This window comes from Taudactylus pleione, unplaced genomic scaffold, assembly GCF_031769625.1.
Source record: "Taudactylus pleione unplaced genomic scaffold, aTauple2 ptg000286l, whole genome shotgun sequence".
Taxonomy (NCBI): Eukaryota; Metazoa; Chordata; class Amphibia; order Anura; family Myobatrachidae; genus Taudactylus; species Taudactylus pleione.
This window is the reverse complement of record NW_028284688.1, coordinates 3,636,841-3,655,972: the sequence shown is the minus strand read 5'-3', so window position 1 is coordinate 3,655,972 and position 19,132 is coordinate 3,636,841. Positions and strand designations below refer to the sequence as shown.

Below are 19,132 nucleotides of genomic sequence, written 5' to 3'. Positions count from 1 at the left end.
TTCTTTTGGTATTTAACATTATTTATTAAATCATAGTTCCATCCAAAAATGATAATTCAGTTCCTGCTTGAGTTCCATAATTAGTTCTCCAGTATATATCACATACTTGGAGTCTGCTGTGTTCCCTGATGTCTTTGTGGCTCATGGTTTCTGCACGTAGCATGTTAATTACCCAAGTGGCACACTGTCAATGAACAACATGCTGTCTGTATTGAGAAGTCCACTTTGTAGGGAGCTAGGAGAACCAGACATCAGGGAGTCTTCTGTATTGAATGGAAGACTAAAGACTAAATCACTAGGTGAATACCCTTATTTTTTTTTAGTTTTCAATGGAATTAGCATTTCACACTTCCCTGTTGTTTGCCAATATTTTTGATGCGCATGTTTTTTTATCGTTTTTTTTTTTTGTAACTCTGCTTATTATTTTTGGGGTGGCAAAGGATTCCATGGTGGTATAACGTAATGTCCCCTTTGCTCTGACCAGACAATCTACAATGCTGTCAGCAACAACACTCCTTGCGTCATTGTGGAAGGATCCGGCAGGGTGGCCGATGTCATCGCCCAGATTGCGCAACTTCCCATTTCAAAAATCACAATCTCGTTTGTCCAGGAAAAACTGCACACTCTTTTCCATGAATCGTTTGACACCATTACAGAGCATCAATTTGTTGACTGGACCAAAAAGGTATTAGAAAAAAAGAGAGGAAATTTGTCGTAAATCAGTGTATATGAGTATAATTATATGCAAATTATTCAATTATGATTCCTTAAATTCTGGTTCATCCGCCTGGTTGTGAAACCACAATAGACTTCTCATATTAAACAAAATGACATGTATTCATAATATAAACATAAAAACATGTGTTTCCACAATTATATAGCTGGAATATTAGCTGCAATATGGCACAACTCCAATAGTATAGCTGGTTTTATAGCATTGACTCGCAGGCTGTGATGTCAGATCTCGGCTGTTGCTTCATTTTGCAGATGTACTGTATGTGTTGGTTCCTGACTGCAGATGGGTGTAGATAGTAGCCGTCTGTAAGTAGAAGCCACTTAAAGCTTCTAGGCAAAGGTTAAGGGAATTATTTTGCCCGTTCAATTTGCTGCTGTCAGGGGAGGGCAACAGTCACCTAGTTTTGCTCTGTCAGTCATTTCCCAAAAAGCTACAATACTAAGCGCATAGAGTTACACATACAATAAAATAAAACCATAAAGATATGTATGATGAAATAAGGTTGTCATTAACTTATATAATATGGTTGTATAAATATAGTAGATGTAGAACACATACAAAAGCATACTAAAAGTTTTGCTCCTTGAAGACAAATCATAATAAATAAACAGAAAATTAGTTATTTAGGGGTTGATGTATCAAAGAGTGGAAACAGTGGAGATGTAGCCCATAGCAACCGATCAGCTTGTACCTATCATTTTATAAAATGTACTTTATAAATGCTACCTCAAAGCAAATTGGATGCGCTATGGGCGAATTCTCCGCTAGCCCACTTCTCAATTCTTTTCACTGCTTGAAATATCATTACCTATGGGGTCTATTTACTAAGCAGTGTTAGGAGACAGAGTGAAAAGTAATAAGAAAGTGATAAGGTCACAGAGATGACAGTTGAGAGCTGATTGGCTGGCACTATCACTTTCTTATCACTTTTCACTCTGTCTCCTAACACTGCTTAGTAAATAGACCCCTATATATTTTACCGTACCCCACTAACATCTAATTTATGTCGCCAGATACAGGACATCATGAGGCAAAGCCAGTTACTTACCATCTTCCAAGAGGACAAGGATGACCAGCATGACATTGATGTAGCAATTCTACAAGCTTTACTTAAGGGTAACTCACCAAATATTGAGCGCTGCGGATTATGGGGCTGATTCAGCAGGGATCGCTATTGTGATAGCGTGAGCAGACAGTCGATCGTTGCGTATTGCACATGCATATGCATTAGCATTGTGATTGCTCTGCGATTACTCACGCTGATACAAAGCCATCGCAGAGTCAGTGACGACAGGTCAGCGTCTGGGGGTGGTGATGGGGGAGTGTTCAGAGAAACGCCGGCGTGCCAGTCCTTCTGAACGCAGTTACAGGGGCGTGCATAAATTAGGCACAGCTATGGCATACGTAGCTTGTGTACTCACTCCCTGCGACGAGGTTAGCAATTTCTGCACAAGGTCAGGGCTGCTGTAAGTCTGCGTGAGGGGCCGATGTTACTCGATGTCCCGATGTATACGCAGGATTGCGCGGTATTAGAGATATGAGGTAGCGGTAGTGGGAGGTAGTGGGAGCCTCTATGGTGGCTGTGCGACGGCATTGCAGACATTAGCATATTTTCACAGCAGATCTGCGTGCATAATCACAGCCGCAATCGCAATAGCGATCCATAATGAATCAGGCCCTATGTTGGTTCTATAAAACGCAATCCTAATGACATTTCAGCTCTATTACATGGTTTATGGTGCAGTATATATTACAGATGTGTCCACATACATCAATCCTCAAATCGTGCCAAATTTGTCCTGCCACTAATCCTAAGTAACTAGAACACTATGGGCTTGTTTCACAGATGGACGCACTGCTGATGTCCAATGCAGTGAAGCACCTTGAAGTCACTGGCATACAGTACATCTGAGTCGCACTGAACGTGCATCCCGATTGTGTTCATTAATAGGGGCTGATTCCAAGATTTACGCTAATGCAGTCGCATGAGATCTCTGACGGATCGCAATTGCTAAAATATGCTAATGCTTTCCAAAGCTTTGCCGAGCATAGGGACACCCACTGCTGCCTTCTCATATCCTACAGTGTAATCACAGCCCAGCATAGGGACGCCCCCTGCTGCCTTCTCATATCTGTACAGTGTAAGCACAGCCCAGCATAGGGACACCCACTGCTGCCTTCTCATATCAATACAGTGTAAGCACAGCCCAGAATAGGGACGCCCCCTGCTGCCTTCTCATATCAATACAGTGTAAGCACAGCCCAGCATAGGGACGCCCCCTGCTGCCTTCTCATATACGTACAGAGTAACCACAGCCCAGCATAGGGACGCCCACTGCTGCCTTTTCATATCCGTACAGTGTAAGCACAGCCCAGCATAGGGACACCCACTGCTGCCTTCTCATATCTGTACAGTGTAAGCATAGCCCAGCATAGGGACACCCACTGCTGCCTTCTCATATCAATACAGTGTAAGCACAGCCCAGAATAGGGACGCCCCCTGCTGCCTTCTCATATCTGTACAGTGTAAGCACAGCCCAGCATAGGGACACCCACTGCTGCCTTCTCATATCAATACAGTGTAAGCACAGCCCAGAATAGGGATGCCCCCTGCTGCCTTCTCATATCAATACAGTGTAAGCACAGCCCAGCATAGGGACGCCCCCTGCTGCCTTCTCATATACGTACAGAGTAAGCACAGCCCAGCATAGGGACGCCCACTGCTGCCTTTTCATATGCGTACAGTGTAAGCACAGCCCAGCATAGGGACACCCACTGCTGCCTTCTCATATCTGTACAGTGTAAGCATAGCCCAGCATAGGGACACCCACTGCTGCCTTCTCATATCAATACAGTGTAAGCACAGCCCAGAATAGGGACGCCCCCTGCTGCCTTCTCATATCAATACAGTGTAATCACAGCCCAGCATAGGGACGCCCCCTGCTGCCTTCTCATATCTGTACAGTGTAAGCACAGCCCAGCATAGGGACACCCACTGCTGCCTTCTCATATCAAGACAGTGTAAGCACAGCCCAGAATAGGGACGCCCCCTGCTGCCTTCTCATATCAATACAGTGTAAGCACATCCCAGCATAGGGACGCCCCCTGCTGCCTTCTCATATACATACAGTGTAAGCACAGCCCAGCATAGGGACACCCACTGCTGCCATCTCATATCCGTACAGTGTAAGCACAGCCCAGCATAGGGACACCCACTGCTGCCTTCTCATATACGTACAGAGTAAGCACAGCTCAGCATAGGGACGCCCACTGCTGCCTTCTCATATCCATACAGTGTAATCACAGCCCAGCATAGGGACACCCACTGCTGCCTTCTCATATACGTACAGTGTAATCACAGCCCAGCATAGGGACGCCCACTGCTGCCTCCTCATATCCTTACAGTGTAAGCACAGCCCAGCATAGGGACACCCACTGCTGCCTTCTCATATATGTACAGTGTAAGCACAGCCCAGCATAGGGACGCCCACTGCTGCCTTCTCATATCCATACAATGTAAGCACAGCCCAGCATAGGGACGCCCACTGCTGCCCTCTCATATCTGTACAGTGTAAGCACAGCCCAGCAAAGGGACGCCCACTGCTGCCTCCTCATATCCGTACAGCGTAAGCACAGCCCAGCATAGGGACGCCAACTGCTGCCTCCTCATATCCGTACAGTGTAAGCACAGCCCAGCATAGGGACGCCAACTGCTGCCTTCTCATATCCATAGAGTGTAATCACAGCCCAGCATAGGGACGCCCACTGCTGCCTTCTCATATCTGTACAGTGTAAGCACAGCCCAGCATAGGGACGCCCACTGCTGCCTCCTCATATCCGTACAGTGTAAGCACAGCCGAGCATATGGACGCCCACTGCTGCCATCTCATATCCATACAGTGTAATCACAGCCCAGCATAGGGACGCCCACTGCTGCCTTCTCATATCCGTACAGTGTAAGCACAGCCCAGCATAGGGACGCCCACTGCTGCCTTCTCATATCTGTACAGTGTAAGTGCAGCCCAGCATAGGGATACCCATTGCTGCCTTCTCATATCTGTACAGTGTAAGCACAGCTCAGCATAGGGACACCCCCTGCTGCCTTCTCATATCCATACAGTGTAAGCACAGCCCAGCATAGGGACACATACTGCTGCCTTCTCATATCCGTACAGTGTAAGCACAGCCCTGCATAGGGACATCCACTGCTGCCTTCTCATATCCATACAGTGTAATCACAGCCCAGCATAGGGACGTCCAACGCTGCCTTCTCATATCCATACAGAGTAAGCATAGCCCAGCATAGGGACGCCCACTGCTGCCTTCTGATATCTGTACAGTGTAAGCACAGCTCAGCATAGGGACGCCCACTGCTGCCTCCTCATATCTGTACAGTGTAAGTACAGCCCAGCATAGGGACGCCCACTGCTGCCTTCTCATATCCGTACAGTGTAAGCACAGCCCAGCATAGGGACACCCACTGCTGCCTTCTCATATCCATACAGTGTAAGCACAGCCCAGCATAGGGACACCCACTGCTGCCTTCTCATATACGTACAGTGTAAGCACAGCCCAGCATAGGGACACCCACTGCTGCCTTCTCATATACGTACAGAGTAAGCACAGCTCAGCATAGGGACGCCCACTGCTGCCTTCTCATATCCATACAGTGTAATCACAGCCCAGCATAGGGACACCCACTGCTGCCTTCTCATATACGTACAGTGTAATCACAGCCCAGCATAGGGACGCCCACTGCTGCCTCCTCATATCCTTACAGTGTAAGCACAGCCCAGCATAGGGACACCCACTGCTGCCTTCTCATATATGTACAGTGTAAGCACAGCCCAGCATAGGGACGCCCACTGCTGCCTTCTCATATCCATACAATGTAAGCACAGCCCAGCATAGGGACGCCCACTGCTGCCCTCTCATATCTGTACAGTGTAAGCACAGCCCAGCAAAGGGACGCCCACTGCTGCCTCCTCATATCCGTACAGCGTAAGCACAGCCCAGCATAGGGACGCCAACTGCTGCCTCCTCATATCCGTACAGTGTAAGCACAGCCCAGCATAGGGACGCCAACTGCTGCCTTCTCATATCCATAGAGTGTAATCACAGCCCAGCATAGGGACGCCCACTGCTGCCTTCTCATATCTGTACAGTGTAAGCACAGCCCAGCATAGGGACGCCCACTGCTGCCTCCTCATATCCGTACAGTGTAAGCACAGCCGAGCATATGGACGCCCACTGCTGCCATCTCATATCCATACAGTGTAATCACAGCCCAGCATAGGGACGCCCACTGCTGCCTTCTCATATCCGTACAGTGTAAGCACAGCCCAGCATAGGGACGCCCACTGCTGCCTTCTCATATCTGTACAGTGTAAGTGCAGCCCAGCATAGGGATACCCATTGCTGCCTTCTCATATCTGTACAGTGTAAGCACAGCTCAGCATAGGGACACCCCCTGCTGCCTTCTCATATCCATACAGTGTAAGCACAGCCCAGCATAGGGACACATACTGCTGCCTTCTCATATCCGTACAGTGTAAGCACAGCCCTGCATAGGGACATCCACTGCTGCCTTCTCATATCCATACAGTGTAATCACAGCCCAGCATAGGGACGTCCAACGCTGCCTTCTCATATCCATACAGAGTAAGCATAGCCCAGCATAGGGACGCCCACTGCTGCCTTCTGATATCTGTACAGTGTAAGCACAGCTCAGCATAGGGACGCCCACTGCTGCCTCCTCATATCTGTACAGTGTAAGTACAGCCCAGCATAGGGACGCCCACTGCTGCCTTCTCATATCCGTACAGTGTAAGCACAGCCCAGCATAGGGACACCCACTGCTGCCTTCTCATATCCATACAGTGTAAGCACAGCCCAGCATAGGGACACCCACTGCTGCCTTCTCATATACGTACAGTGTAAGCACAGCCCAGCATAGGGACGCCCACTGCTGCCTTCTCATATCCATACAGTGTAATCACTGCCCAGCATAGGGACGCCCCCTGCTGCCTTCTCATATCTGTACAGTGTAAGCATAGCCCAGCATAGGGACACCCACTGCTGCCTTCTCATATACGTACAGAGTAAGCACAGCCCAGTATAGGGACGCCCACTGCTGCCTTCTCATATCCATACAGTGTAATTACAGCCCAGCATAGGGACGCCCCCTGCTGCCTTCTCATATCTGTACAGTGTAAGCACAGCCCAGCATAGGGACATCCACTGCTGCCTTCTCATATACGTACAGAGTAAGCACAGCCCAGCATAGGGATGTCCACTGCTGCCTTCTCATATCAATACAGTGTAATCACAGCCCAGCATAGGGATGCCCCCTGCTGCTTTCTCATATCTGTACAGTGTAAGCACAGCCCAGCATAGGGACACCCACTGCTGCCTTCTCATATCCGTACAGTGTAAGCACAGCCCAGCATAGGGACACCCACTGCTGCCTTCTCATATACGTACAGTGTAATCACAGCCCAGCATAGGGACGCCCACTGCTGCCTTCTCATATCTGTACAGTGTATTCACAGCCCAGCTTAGGGACGCCCACTGCTGCCTTCTCATATCCATACAGTGTAAGCACAGCCGAGCATAGGGACGCCCACTGCTGCCTCCTCATATCCTTACAGTGTAAGCAAAGCCCAGCATAGGGACACCCACTGCTGCCTTCTCATATATGTACAGTGTAAGCACAGCCCAGCATAGGGACGCCCACTGCTGCCTTCTCATATCCATACAATGTAAGCACAGCCCAGCATAGGGACGCCCACTGCTGCCCTCTCATATCTGTACAGTGTAAGCACAGCCCAGCATAGGGATGCCCCCTGCTGCCTTCTCATATCTGTACAGTGTAAGCACAGCCCAGCATAGGGACGCCCACTGCTGCGTCCTCATATCCGTACAGCGTAAGCACAGCCCAGCATAGGGACGCCCACTGCTGCCTCCTCATATCCGTACAGTGTAAGCACAGCCCAGCATAGGGACGCCCACTGCTGCCTTCTCATATCCATACAGTGTAATCACAGCCCAGCATAGGGACGCCCACTGCTGCCTTCTCATATCTGTACAGTGTAAGTGCAGCCCAGCATAGGGATCCCCATTGCTGCCTTCCCATATCTTTACAGTGTAAGCACAGCCCAGCATAGGGACGCCCACTGCTGCCTCCTCATATCCGTACAGCGTAAGCACAGCCCAGCATAGGGACGCCCACTGCTGCCTCCTCATATCTGTACAGTGTAAGCACATCCCAGCATAGGGACGCCCACTGCTGCCTTCTCATATCCATACAGTGTAATCACAGCCCAGCATAGGGACGCCCACTGCTGCCTTCTCATATCCGTACAGTGTAAGCACAGGCCAGCATAGGGACGCCCACTGCTGCCTTCTCATATCTGTACAGTGTAAGTGCAGCCCAGCATAGGGATCCCCACTTCTGCCTTCTCATATCCATACAGTGTAAGCACAGCCCAGCATAGGGACACATACTGCTGCCTTCTCATATCCGTACAGTGTAAGCACAGCCCAGCATAAGGACATCCACTGCTGCCTTCTTATATCCATACAGTGTAAGCACAGCCCAGCATAGGGACGTCCAACGCTGCCTTCTCATATCCATACGGTGTAAGCACAGCCCAGCATAGGGACGCACACTGCTGCCTTCTCATATCCGTACAGTGTAAGCACAGCTCAGCATAGGGACTCCCACTGCTGCCTTCTCATATCCGTACAGTGTAAGCACAGCCCAGCATAGGGACGCCCACTGCTGCCTTCTCATATCCATACAGTGTAAGCACAGCCCAGCATAGGGACACCCACTGCTGCCTTCTCATATACGTACAGTGTAAGCACAGCCCAGCATAGGGCCGCCCACTGCTGCCTTCTCATATACGTACAGTGTAAGCACAGCCCAGCATAGGGCCGCCCACTGCTGCCTTCTCATATCCATACAGTGTAAGCACAGCCCAGCATAGGGACGCCCTCTGCTGCCTTCTCATATCCGTACAGTGTAAGCACAGCCCAGCATAGGGACACCCACTTCTGCCTTCTCATATATGTACAGTGTAAGCACAGCTCAGCATAGGGACACATACTGCTGCCTCCTCATATCCGTACAGTATAAGCACAGACCAGCATAGGGACGCCCACTGCTGCCTTCTTATATCCATACAGTGTAAGCACAGCCCAGCATAGGGACGCACACTGCTGCCTTCTCATATATGTACAGTGTAAACACAGCTCAGCATAGGGACACATACTGCTGCCTCCTCATATCCGTACAGTGAAAGCACAGCCCAGCATAGGGACGCCCACTGCTGCCTTCTCATATCCATACAGTGTAAGCACAGCCCAGCATAGGGCCGCCCACTGCTGCCTTCTCATATACGTACAGTGTAAGCACAGCCCAGCATAGGGCCGCCCACTGCTGCCTTCTCATATCCGTACAGTGTAAGCACAGCAGAGCATATGGACGGCCACTGCTGCCTTCTCATATCCATACAGTGTAAGCACAGCCCGGCATAGGGACACCCACTGCTGCCTTCTCATATACGTACAGTGTAAGCACAGCCCAGCATAGGGCCGCCCATTGCTGCCTTCTCATATACGCACAGTGTAAGCACAGCCCAGCATAGGGCCGCCCACTGCTGTCTTCTCATATCCATACAGTGTAAGCACAGACCAGCATAGGGACGCCCACTGCTGCCTTCTCATATCCGTACAGTGTAAGCACAGCCCAGCTTAGGGACACCCACTGCTGCCTTCTCATATACGTACAGTGTAAGCACAGCTCAGCATAGGGACACATACTGCTGCCTCCTCATATCCGTACAGTATAAGCACAGACCAGCATAGGGACGCCCACTGCTGCCTTCTCATATCCATACAGTGTAAGCACAGCCCAGCATAGGGACGAACACTGCTGCCTTCTCATATATGTACAGTGTAAACACAGCTCAGCATATGGACACATACTGCTGCCTCCTCATATCCGTACAGTGTAAGCACAGCCCAGCATAGGGAGGCCCACTGCTGCCTTCTCATATCCTTACAGTGTAAGCACAGCCCAGCATAGGGACACCCACTGCTGCCTTCTCATATCCGTACAGCGTAAGCACAGCCCAGCATAGGGACGCCCCCTGCTGCCTTCTCATATCCGTACAGTGTAAGCACAGCCCAGCATAGGGACGCCCACTGCTGCCTCCTCATATCCGTACAGTGTATGCACAGCCCAGCATAGGGACGCCCCCTGCTGCCTTCTCATATCTGTACAGTGTAAGCACAGCCCAGCATAGGGACGCCCACTGCTGCCTTCTCATATCCGTACAGTGTAAGCTTAGCCGAGCATAGGGACGCCCCCTGCTGCCCTCTCATATACATCCAATATCGTGTGACAATGTAAAGATCAGGAACATCGCAAAGATCGGGCAGCCACACAGCCTTTAAGTAAAGTCTGACCTGTCTATAACGGGATGTGGTCGCAATCCCAACAGCAAAATGCCGGCTAGGGATTCATTATAAGCGTCGAAATACAGACGCCTATCATAATCGTGACCCCGGAATCCTGGACGACGAATGCACGAACGAGGCAAGTCCGGGGCGCCCATCCTGTTAGAGGCGGGGGGGGAGGGTTTGGTTTAGGGCAGTTTGTGGGGCTAGTGTTAGGTTTTGGGGGAGGTTAAGGTTAGAGACCCCTAGGGGGAAGGGTTAGGGTTAGGCACCCCGAGGTAGAGGTTAGAGTTAGGCACTCCCCCATGAGGGTTAGGTTTAGGGAGCAGTAAGGGGGGGTTAGGGTTAGCACCCCTGTGGTCAGGTTAGGGTTAGGCACCCATGGGGGGAGGTTAGGGGTATGAACTAGAGGGGAGGTTAGGGTTAGGCACCACTATTGGAGGATTAAGGGGGGGGACAGGAGAGGTTAGGGTACTTACGTGCCTTTGTCGAGATCTTCATCCTGTCTAAACAGCCGCCGGCATTTCAATCCCAGTCTGTTTACAACACTGTGTCTTTCCTGATGCACTGAGAGCTCTCATACTAGGAAGGAGATCACAATGGCTAATTTATGCACGCCCATGGAACGGAGTTTAAAGGTTCAGACACGCCTGCAGTTTTGTTACCACCCTCCGTTACCTCCCCCAAACGCTGACTACCTGTTACTCAAATTGTGGGTGAATCCTCAGGGCGATCGAATTGAAATGCAATCGCTGTGCGTGCTCAGTGTGACTTTCATGCATGTTTTGATGATGCATCTAAGTACATACAGAACTAGTCATTATTACGGCGTATACTCCTCAGTACTTGCACATGCGGATGCACGGATGTCACGAGGGAAAGAGCGGCATTTGCATTAAGTAACAGACAAGCAGCCGCCAATAGGTGCAGCTCTGGGAGCTTCTGCATTTGACTATAAATCAGGTCCTATAAGTGGACTAAGATGCAAAGTTGATAAATAGCACGCAGCACAGGAATGGCACCAGGCGTCTCGCCTCACAGGGGCAGAACTATAGGAGACAATGGAGGCGCTGCCGCCGGGCTCCAGTACTGAAGCTGCACCTCCTCCATTGTCCACAACATATTCACCCCATTTAGGGCTGTAACTATGTACCCGGAGTGTACCGTCATAGACGCTCAATAAATGGCACCCCTTCCTGGCACCTGAGAAGCCACCATACACTAGTGGAGAGCTCAGCGTCAGACCATCACGTGCCGCCTCCATCTATCTATAGCCTGTCCCTACTTGTTGGCGTTGCCGCTGTTTAGCAGCTTCTTATGTCACGTCCGGCGCCCGCCTCACCCACAATTCTCTGTCTCCCTCCTCCATGGCATGCCTATATACTGTGTGCAACTGTGGGTCTATCTGCTTGCGAAATGCTACATTACAGTGTCAGCGACTGTGACGGGGTCACTAAATTATAACTTGCCTCCGAGCTTCTGGGATGAACTTACGCCACTGTCGCCTCATATGGCACCAAATCAATAGGTTCACGAGGACCCATCTGTACACGATAAATCAGCAAGTTTCTGTATTGAGAACAAGTATTGTCAGTACATGAATTATGTATAAAATTGTAGATATAGCTAAAACTCTGTAGGGGGAATACAATAGGGGCCGAATTTGTAAAAGTGCATATTTGTTTTTATAGCAATATTCCCTGAGGATTTAAAGCAATTTATTTGGTTTTACCTAGAAAAAAAAAATCTGTTTAACTGTCTGCAAAATCGGAACTTTTGCAAACAATGGACATTGTTACATATCCCCCCGGCCCCCCTCCTGCATCGCTTTCCCAGTGATTGCGCTGTTTTTTTAAGTATTGGACATCAATCATTTTTGTATCCCAGGGATTTGAATACAGATTGCTCATATATTAATTGCAGCTTCGCTAAGGCATGATCAGCAAGGGCGTGAGAACTGGGACCACCAGTTAAAGCTGGCAGTGGCATGGAACAGGGTGGACATCGCTAGAAGTGAGATTTTTACAGATGATCATCAATGGAAGGTGGGCAAAAACATTGCGATCAAATCCGTTATTCCGTTACTCTGTAAGATAACTCACAATTGTATTTGATCAAGAAGAGGGCAAAAAGTAATTGTCTCTTATTTGTTACATTTATTACAGATAAATGCCCTTAGACTCTTTTTTTTGTTGCTTTTGTTATAGCTCTAAGTATTACATTGACTACTTTAAAGATTTGCAATGACGCCGGTGTTTTGGTTTTGGATATGGTCTATTTATTTTTTTTAATGAAAAAAACATTGCTATAAAGCTTTTAAAAACAGCTACATTCATGTAATTGTTGCAATCCAAATAAATGAAATTCAGATTTAAAATCCGAATTCCGAACCGTGGGAAGATCCAAACCGCAACTTGTGCCTGTCCAAATCTACTCAGCAGATCAGAACCGCAACTGAGATCTGTCCGGATTCACGAAATTTGGGTGGATTTAGATTTTTGGCGATCCAAAGTGCACATCTCTACTTTAAAGGAACGGAAAGGAATAAAAGTGTATTAAACTTGACAGTGGACGGTTTTCCATACCAGCTTAGTGTGTTTTCCTTGTTAAAGTATTGACCGAAATCTGTACTCCTCAGCCCTCAGATCTTCATCCGGTGATGACAGCGGCATTAATCGGCAATAAACCTGCCTTTGTAAGGCTTTTCCTGGAGCACGGAGTCCGTCTCGAAGACTACGCCACCGAAGAAACTATAATAAATCTTTACAACAATATAGACCCATCCTGCTTGTTTCATAGCAAACTTGCAAAATTGTTTGAGGATGAAAGATTCCGGCTAGAATTCATAAAGACGTCGAAACTTCGTCTCCACCACGTGTCACATGTTCTGAGAGAGCTCCTGGGCGACTTCACAAAACCTCTTTATCCGAAGCCCAAAAGTTCAGACCGACCTCAAATTTCTATTGCAGTCCCACACATCAAAATAAATGTAGGTGCTTACTCTCTGTTTTATATCCATTTATGTGTATATGTCCCACGCATTTTTCATTCATTTAAAATATTTCGTAACAACGATATAACAACATTTTTAGAAGTATTAAACAACCTAAACCTTGATGCAATTACAATAGAAGTAATTTTGTTAATTAAACAAAGATGTAATAAAGATGTTCAGTTTAGTTTATTACCAAGACTCTCTCTTAGTATACTAATATTCTATTGCCAATCCCTTTAGGTAGAGAAGCTGGACCTAATGTAGCAGGACTGGTAAAATAGCATCTTAGGCATGCAAAACATATTAAGCAGCAGACTGTGCCAACTTTGTTCCAAAATTATGGCATCCCTATGAATGATGGGTCTGTATATCATAGTTATATAATGCAAACCAAGTAACTATGGGCCTGATTCAGAGCCGCTCGTAAGCGGCAGTACGCTCGTTCCGAACGATATTCGCCCATCTGCACATGCGTACGGTTTTTAATACGCATGCGCGAACCAGTCAGTGTGGCCGAAAATCGTTTGTTCGCTATATAGCGAGTGCCTGCTATTTTGAGTGACAGGAGGAGGCGTATGTGGGTGGTAACAGGGGAAGGTGCTTGAAAACGGGGAGTGGAAATCCGAACGCAGGCGTGCTTAAAGGTCAAAGCGGGCATTTTATGGGTGTGCATAATTAATACAGCAGCGTATTGACCACGTCACTTGGTTGTTTTATAGTCAGAACTGCTCGCAATATAGTGGTAGGAAAAACCAACCACAAGAATAGCGAGCAGTTCATACGCTGTTCGATGTACGCGATTAATCTAATAAATAGCGGACATGACGTATGATGCGAGTGGCCAGGGGGCGTATTTTTCAAATAAACGAGCGCATGTTTTGTTCGCTCGTTCAGACATGGAGGCGGCAACAGACCGCAAGGAGCGAACGGTTCATTTGAATAGCCACCCCCTTTTTCTGAACGAGCGAGCGCTAATTGCGTCCGGCTCTGAATGAGGTCCTATGTGTAAATAATAATACTTTAGGCATAGTTTAGTGATGAGAGCATATAATTAGATACCTTTCCTTATATTTCCTACTTTTATTTTAACATACTGTAAAGTAGCAGATATGTATCTTTATTTTTATTTCTCAAAAATACAACTATCCCACAGTTAAACTCTTGAAGTGTGGAGCTTATCTTCTGGTGGTGCCACTTACAAAATATATATATGCAGTAATTTATAGCAGCCCTTAAGGTAATATTTGTCATAATTTATTGTTCATATAACGTCCTCCAAAACTATTAGATTGTTTCACCAAAATGTACATTATAATTGCAACCAATGACACAAATTTGCCTAATGTTACTATTACTGTGTTGCTGTGTTATTTGTGTTACCTATGCTCTAAAAAGGCATTTGTACTGTACGCTGATGTCTCTAACTTTATAATATCTTTATTCTATAGGTACAAAGAGTCACTCTCCGTTCTTTTCACAAAAGATCCCAGGGAACATCACTGTGTACAATGGATCCAATCAGGGATCTGCTCATATGGGCCATTGTTCAAAACCGGAAAGAACTTGCAGAAATCATCTGGGTACAGGTGAGAACATGGAGATTACTAAGCAAATAGGACATTCCGGAAAATGTATATCTAATCTGAAGCTTAGAAATATTTCCTAAACTCACCAGAGGTGCTTGAAGATCACACCCAGGGGTAGGACTATGGTAGACAATGGAGGTGCCTGCCGCCGGGCACCAGCACTGAAGGGGCACCTCCTCCATCTCCCATAAAATATTCACCCCACTTTGGGCTGTAAATATGTACCCTGTGTGTACTGTCATGGCCGCTCAATACATGGCACCTCTTCCCGGCAAAGCTACCATAACCATATACTAGGTCTCTGTGTCAGACCATCAGCTGCCGCCTCCATCTATCTATAGCCTGTCCCTGCTCATTGGTGTCCCTGCTCCTCGGCAGCTTCTTATACCAGTGAGACACATCTGGTGCCCCCCTCACCCACAACTCCCCATCCCACTCCTCCATGGCAGCAGCCATAGTCACATATTTGGGAGGGGTAGGTTGGCCCCGAATGATAACTTGCCTCCAGTCATCTGGGATGAACTTATGTCGCTGATCACACCAATTATCAGAGACATCTTACACTAGACTTCCTACCCCATCCTTCCAAGCACCTGTGAGGCAAGGTCTATCCAAAGCATCAAACTGGGAAGGAAACAATCAAATTCAGGGATAATGTTGGCTATGCTGCAGGGGCAGGTTGTCTTCATGTCTCTGTCTGATGCCTCAATTCGTCTAGTTTGGAAGATTGAAAAATATAATTTTTATTTTTCTGGGCATAAAATCAAGTTGCTTGTAGTGTGATATAGGGGACTAGTTATATTAAATATTTGCAGGATATTCCCCAAAAACAGCTGTTTCCGGGAGCTACCCACAAATAATAAGGATCCCACAGATGTACTATGGAGAGATCGCAGCATACATCTCTGATATCTACCACAGTCCCTCCATTTTCATCCCCAAATGCAGCCCCCTATGGGAGCTAATATGCAGCCAGATTTACAAAGCTCTGATTGCACCAGTTGGCATCATTCTATAGTATTCTATGGGCTACTACTTGCAAAATTTTCCGGAGAGGGACCTGGATCCCTCTCTTTTAGCCCCTAGGAATGCATGGTGCTTAGTGGCTGCTGGGGACTTGAACCTGGAAGCAGTGTGATAGCTTTACACTATCCCACTGATCCCAACTCTTCACCAGGACGGGCCCTTATCACAGCCCATCTCCCGGCAAGAGGGTTCTGGTAAATTTTTGTGAAAATATAAATTTTTATATTGCGAAATTTGGGCAAAAAATGTTTATCACATCTGAATAAAAAAATGCGGATTGTGATAAATATGCCCCATAATGTCTACTCTACATTTTGCTGTAGTTGACGTCCTCGTACAAAAGAATGGCCTAATCGTTCTACCCACTTGTCAAACCAGTTCTACATTAAATAGTTTTTTATTTAAATATAGCTCAGTTTTGGTACCCGGTACACATACACACATTGTGCCTGATTCCAAGATTTACGCAATGCCTATATTTACGCAGATTGAGCGACTGGTAGCCTTTGTGCATGTGCAGCAAATGTATTGCAATTATGCTCGCAGAGAGGAATCGCTCGCAAGTGAGTGACAGGTAGTCATTGTTTGGGGGAGGTAACTGGGTGTGGCTAGGCAAGCGCAGGTGTGTCGGGACCATTTAAACTCTGTTTCATTGGCGTGCATAAATTAGCCATTGTGATCTCCTTCACAGCATGAGAATGCTCTGTGTGTCCAGAGAGCACTCTGTGTGTGTCAGGAGAGCGCTGTGTGTGTCAGGAGAGCGCTCTGTGTGTCACGAGAGCACTGTGTGTGTCAGGAGAGCACTGTGTGTGTCAGGAGAGCGCTGTGTGTGTCAGGAGAGCGCTGTGTGTGTCAGGAGAGCACTGTGTGTGTCAGGAGAGCGCTGTGTGTGTCAGGAGAGTGCTGTGTATGTCAGGAGAGAGCTGTGTGTGTCAGGAGAGCGTTCTCAGTGTCAGGAGAGACACTTTGTTTGAGGCAGGTCAGATTTAACTTACAAACTGCGTGGCTGCCGGGTCACTGATGTTTATACATAGCAACCAATTTCTACTTAATATTTAACTAGCACCTTCTAGAAGATAATAGCTATAATCTGATTGGTTGCTATGGGCAACATCTCCACTTCTAAAATCTCTCACTTTAGTAAATATACTCCTGTGTTTCTGCAACAGCTTGCTTATCATCCACTGTGAATTTAGAAACCATCTTACTAATACTATAGCCACAGGACCCCAATAAACCTTAAAAATTTATAAAGAGTGAGCTAGGGCAGCACAGACGGTGTAATGGTAGCATTACTGCCTCACAGCACTGAGGTCATGGGTTTGATTCCAGCCACGGCCCTACCTGTGTGGAGTTTGTATATTCTCCCTGTGCTTGCGTGGGTTTCATTCGGGTACTCCGGTTTCCTCCCACACTCCAAAAATATACTGGTAAGTTAATTGGCTCCTAACAAAAAAAAATAACCCTAGTGTGAGTGTGTATGTGAGCAGGGACTGATGTGAATGGCCAAATTTTCTCTGTAAAGCGTTGCAGAATATGTGCGCTATATAAATAACTGGTAATAAATAAATAGGGTTATCTACCAATGCATAGGATCTCTGAAGATAGTTCGTAATGTCATAAACCACAGTTATTTCCCAATAATCAGATTTTTTTATATGTTAGGAAAATATTTGTAATTATTAATTTATAATGTAATTATTTTGAAATGCTTTTTTTTCCTCCCCATGTGGCTTAGTGCCATGATTGCATAGCCGCGGCCCTTGCGTGCACTAAGATTCTGAAAGAGCTCTCGAAAGAAGAGGAAGACACGGACACATCTGAAGATCTGCTCTCCTTGGCTGATGACTATGAACAGAAAGCCATTGGTAGATGATTGATTATAAGTGATATTTAATAGTAGTTGATTCCATGATGACATGCTTTAAAGCGTATGACAATTTTGAAAACATTTGATTCCTATGATATTTTTCAGCAAACACCACATTATGGGCGGAATTCAATTGTTTTTATCCCCTATCGCGCCCGACGGAGCTATTCTATTCTTGCTCCTGTCGGGCGCGATCAGCTGCCAAGCGCTACATTTCAGCTCGCAGCCCCTGGGGGATGAGAGCTGAAATGTGCGAAAAGTGACATGTTTGGGCGCCCAAACATCACTTTTCGCGATCGCGCCCAGCACTTTGGTCGGGTTTAGCTGCTTTACGCGGCTAAACCTGACCTCTATGGGCGCGATCACGGCGAAGAACTGCAACAATTGAATGGCGGCCCGCGATCTCCTATCACTTTAGACGGGAGATCCGGACCGCGTAATCAATTGAATTCCGCCCTATGTGTCAAGCCTTGGAGAGAAATAAAGCGGTGAGAGATAAAGTACCAACCAAACAGCTCCTAGCTGTCAAACGCAGCCTGTAAAGTGAAAGCTAGGAGCGGAGTGATTGGTACTTTATCTCAGTCCACTTTAAATCTCTCCAAATGTTGATACATCTCTCCCTTATTCAGTTAGCAAGTAAAAAGTATCACTAACTCCATTGTTTCACAATAAGCATAGGAGCAATTGTTTCTACATACAGTATTGCAGCTTATAAATGTGAGGGAAATCTGCTACCTAGAGCACGTTTAGTACTATACCAATTCCAGCAACATTAAAATAAGACACTATTGTATGCAATCCATATACAGTCATATTCATTATTGGTACCTAAACATAAAGCAATGGTTACACAGCCCTAGTTATGGCCCTGGTACTAAGCTTGGAGAGAGATAAAGTACCAACTAATCAGCTCCTAACTGTCACTACAAATAAATCACCTCATTTTTAATTTTCCTAAACATTATGCTGATTATGTGCAGTTTTGCAGCAAATTCATTATATTGTCCATCTACTGCTGTTCTACCAATGACTTTTTTCATTTCTGTGGTATATATTGGTGGTCAGACTTTTGGCATATAAATTGAACAAAGAGAGCGACACTGACAATTGTTATCAACATAAAAGCTAGAAAAAGTATTTTTTTTTACAAAAAATAGCTACAGTAGCAAAATAACACTGTACAGCAAATTAATACTTTTAATTTGTTTCCTTTCTAAAAATAATCATACATTACTAATAGTCATACATTACTAATTTGAGGTCAAGAAAAACTAAAATGATTTCAGAATGTTTTTACTAGCTCTATTTTTTGAGCTACACTACTTGCACTATACTGTATGTACATTAGTAGTATAGTCATAGTGAAAAGCTATTTTAAAATAATCTGATATTTTCTTGATAGAAAATAAAGAACAGTTGTTTTAATTCAATCAAATAAGAACACAAAACGAAAC

General features: G+C 46.5%; 1 protein-coding gene across 2 annotated transcripts in view; it reads left to right on the top strand.

Annotated features, from left to right (window-relative positions):
- Positions 1-19,132, top strand: part of TRPM2 (transient receptor potential cation channel subfamily M member 2) — a 108,988-nt gene that overhangs the window by 26,215 nt on the left and 63,641 nt on the right. For both annotated transcript variants that reach the window (XM_088482409.1, XM_088482408.1), the window contains exons 8-13: positions 485-685; positions 1,750-1,852; positions 12,125-12,246; positions 12,840-13,190; positions 14,645-14,782; positions 17,547-17,676. In XM_088482409.1, the coding sequence (XP_088338535.1) occupies positions 485-685; positions 1,750-1,852; positions 12,125-12,246; positions 12,840-13,190; positions 14,645-14,782; positions 17,547-17,676 (1,045 nt within the window). The remainder of the gene's footprint in view (positions 1-484; positions 686-1,749; positions 1,853-12,124; positions 12,247-12,839; positions 13,191-14,644; positions 14,783-17,546; positions 17,677-19,132) is intronic.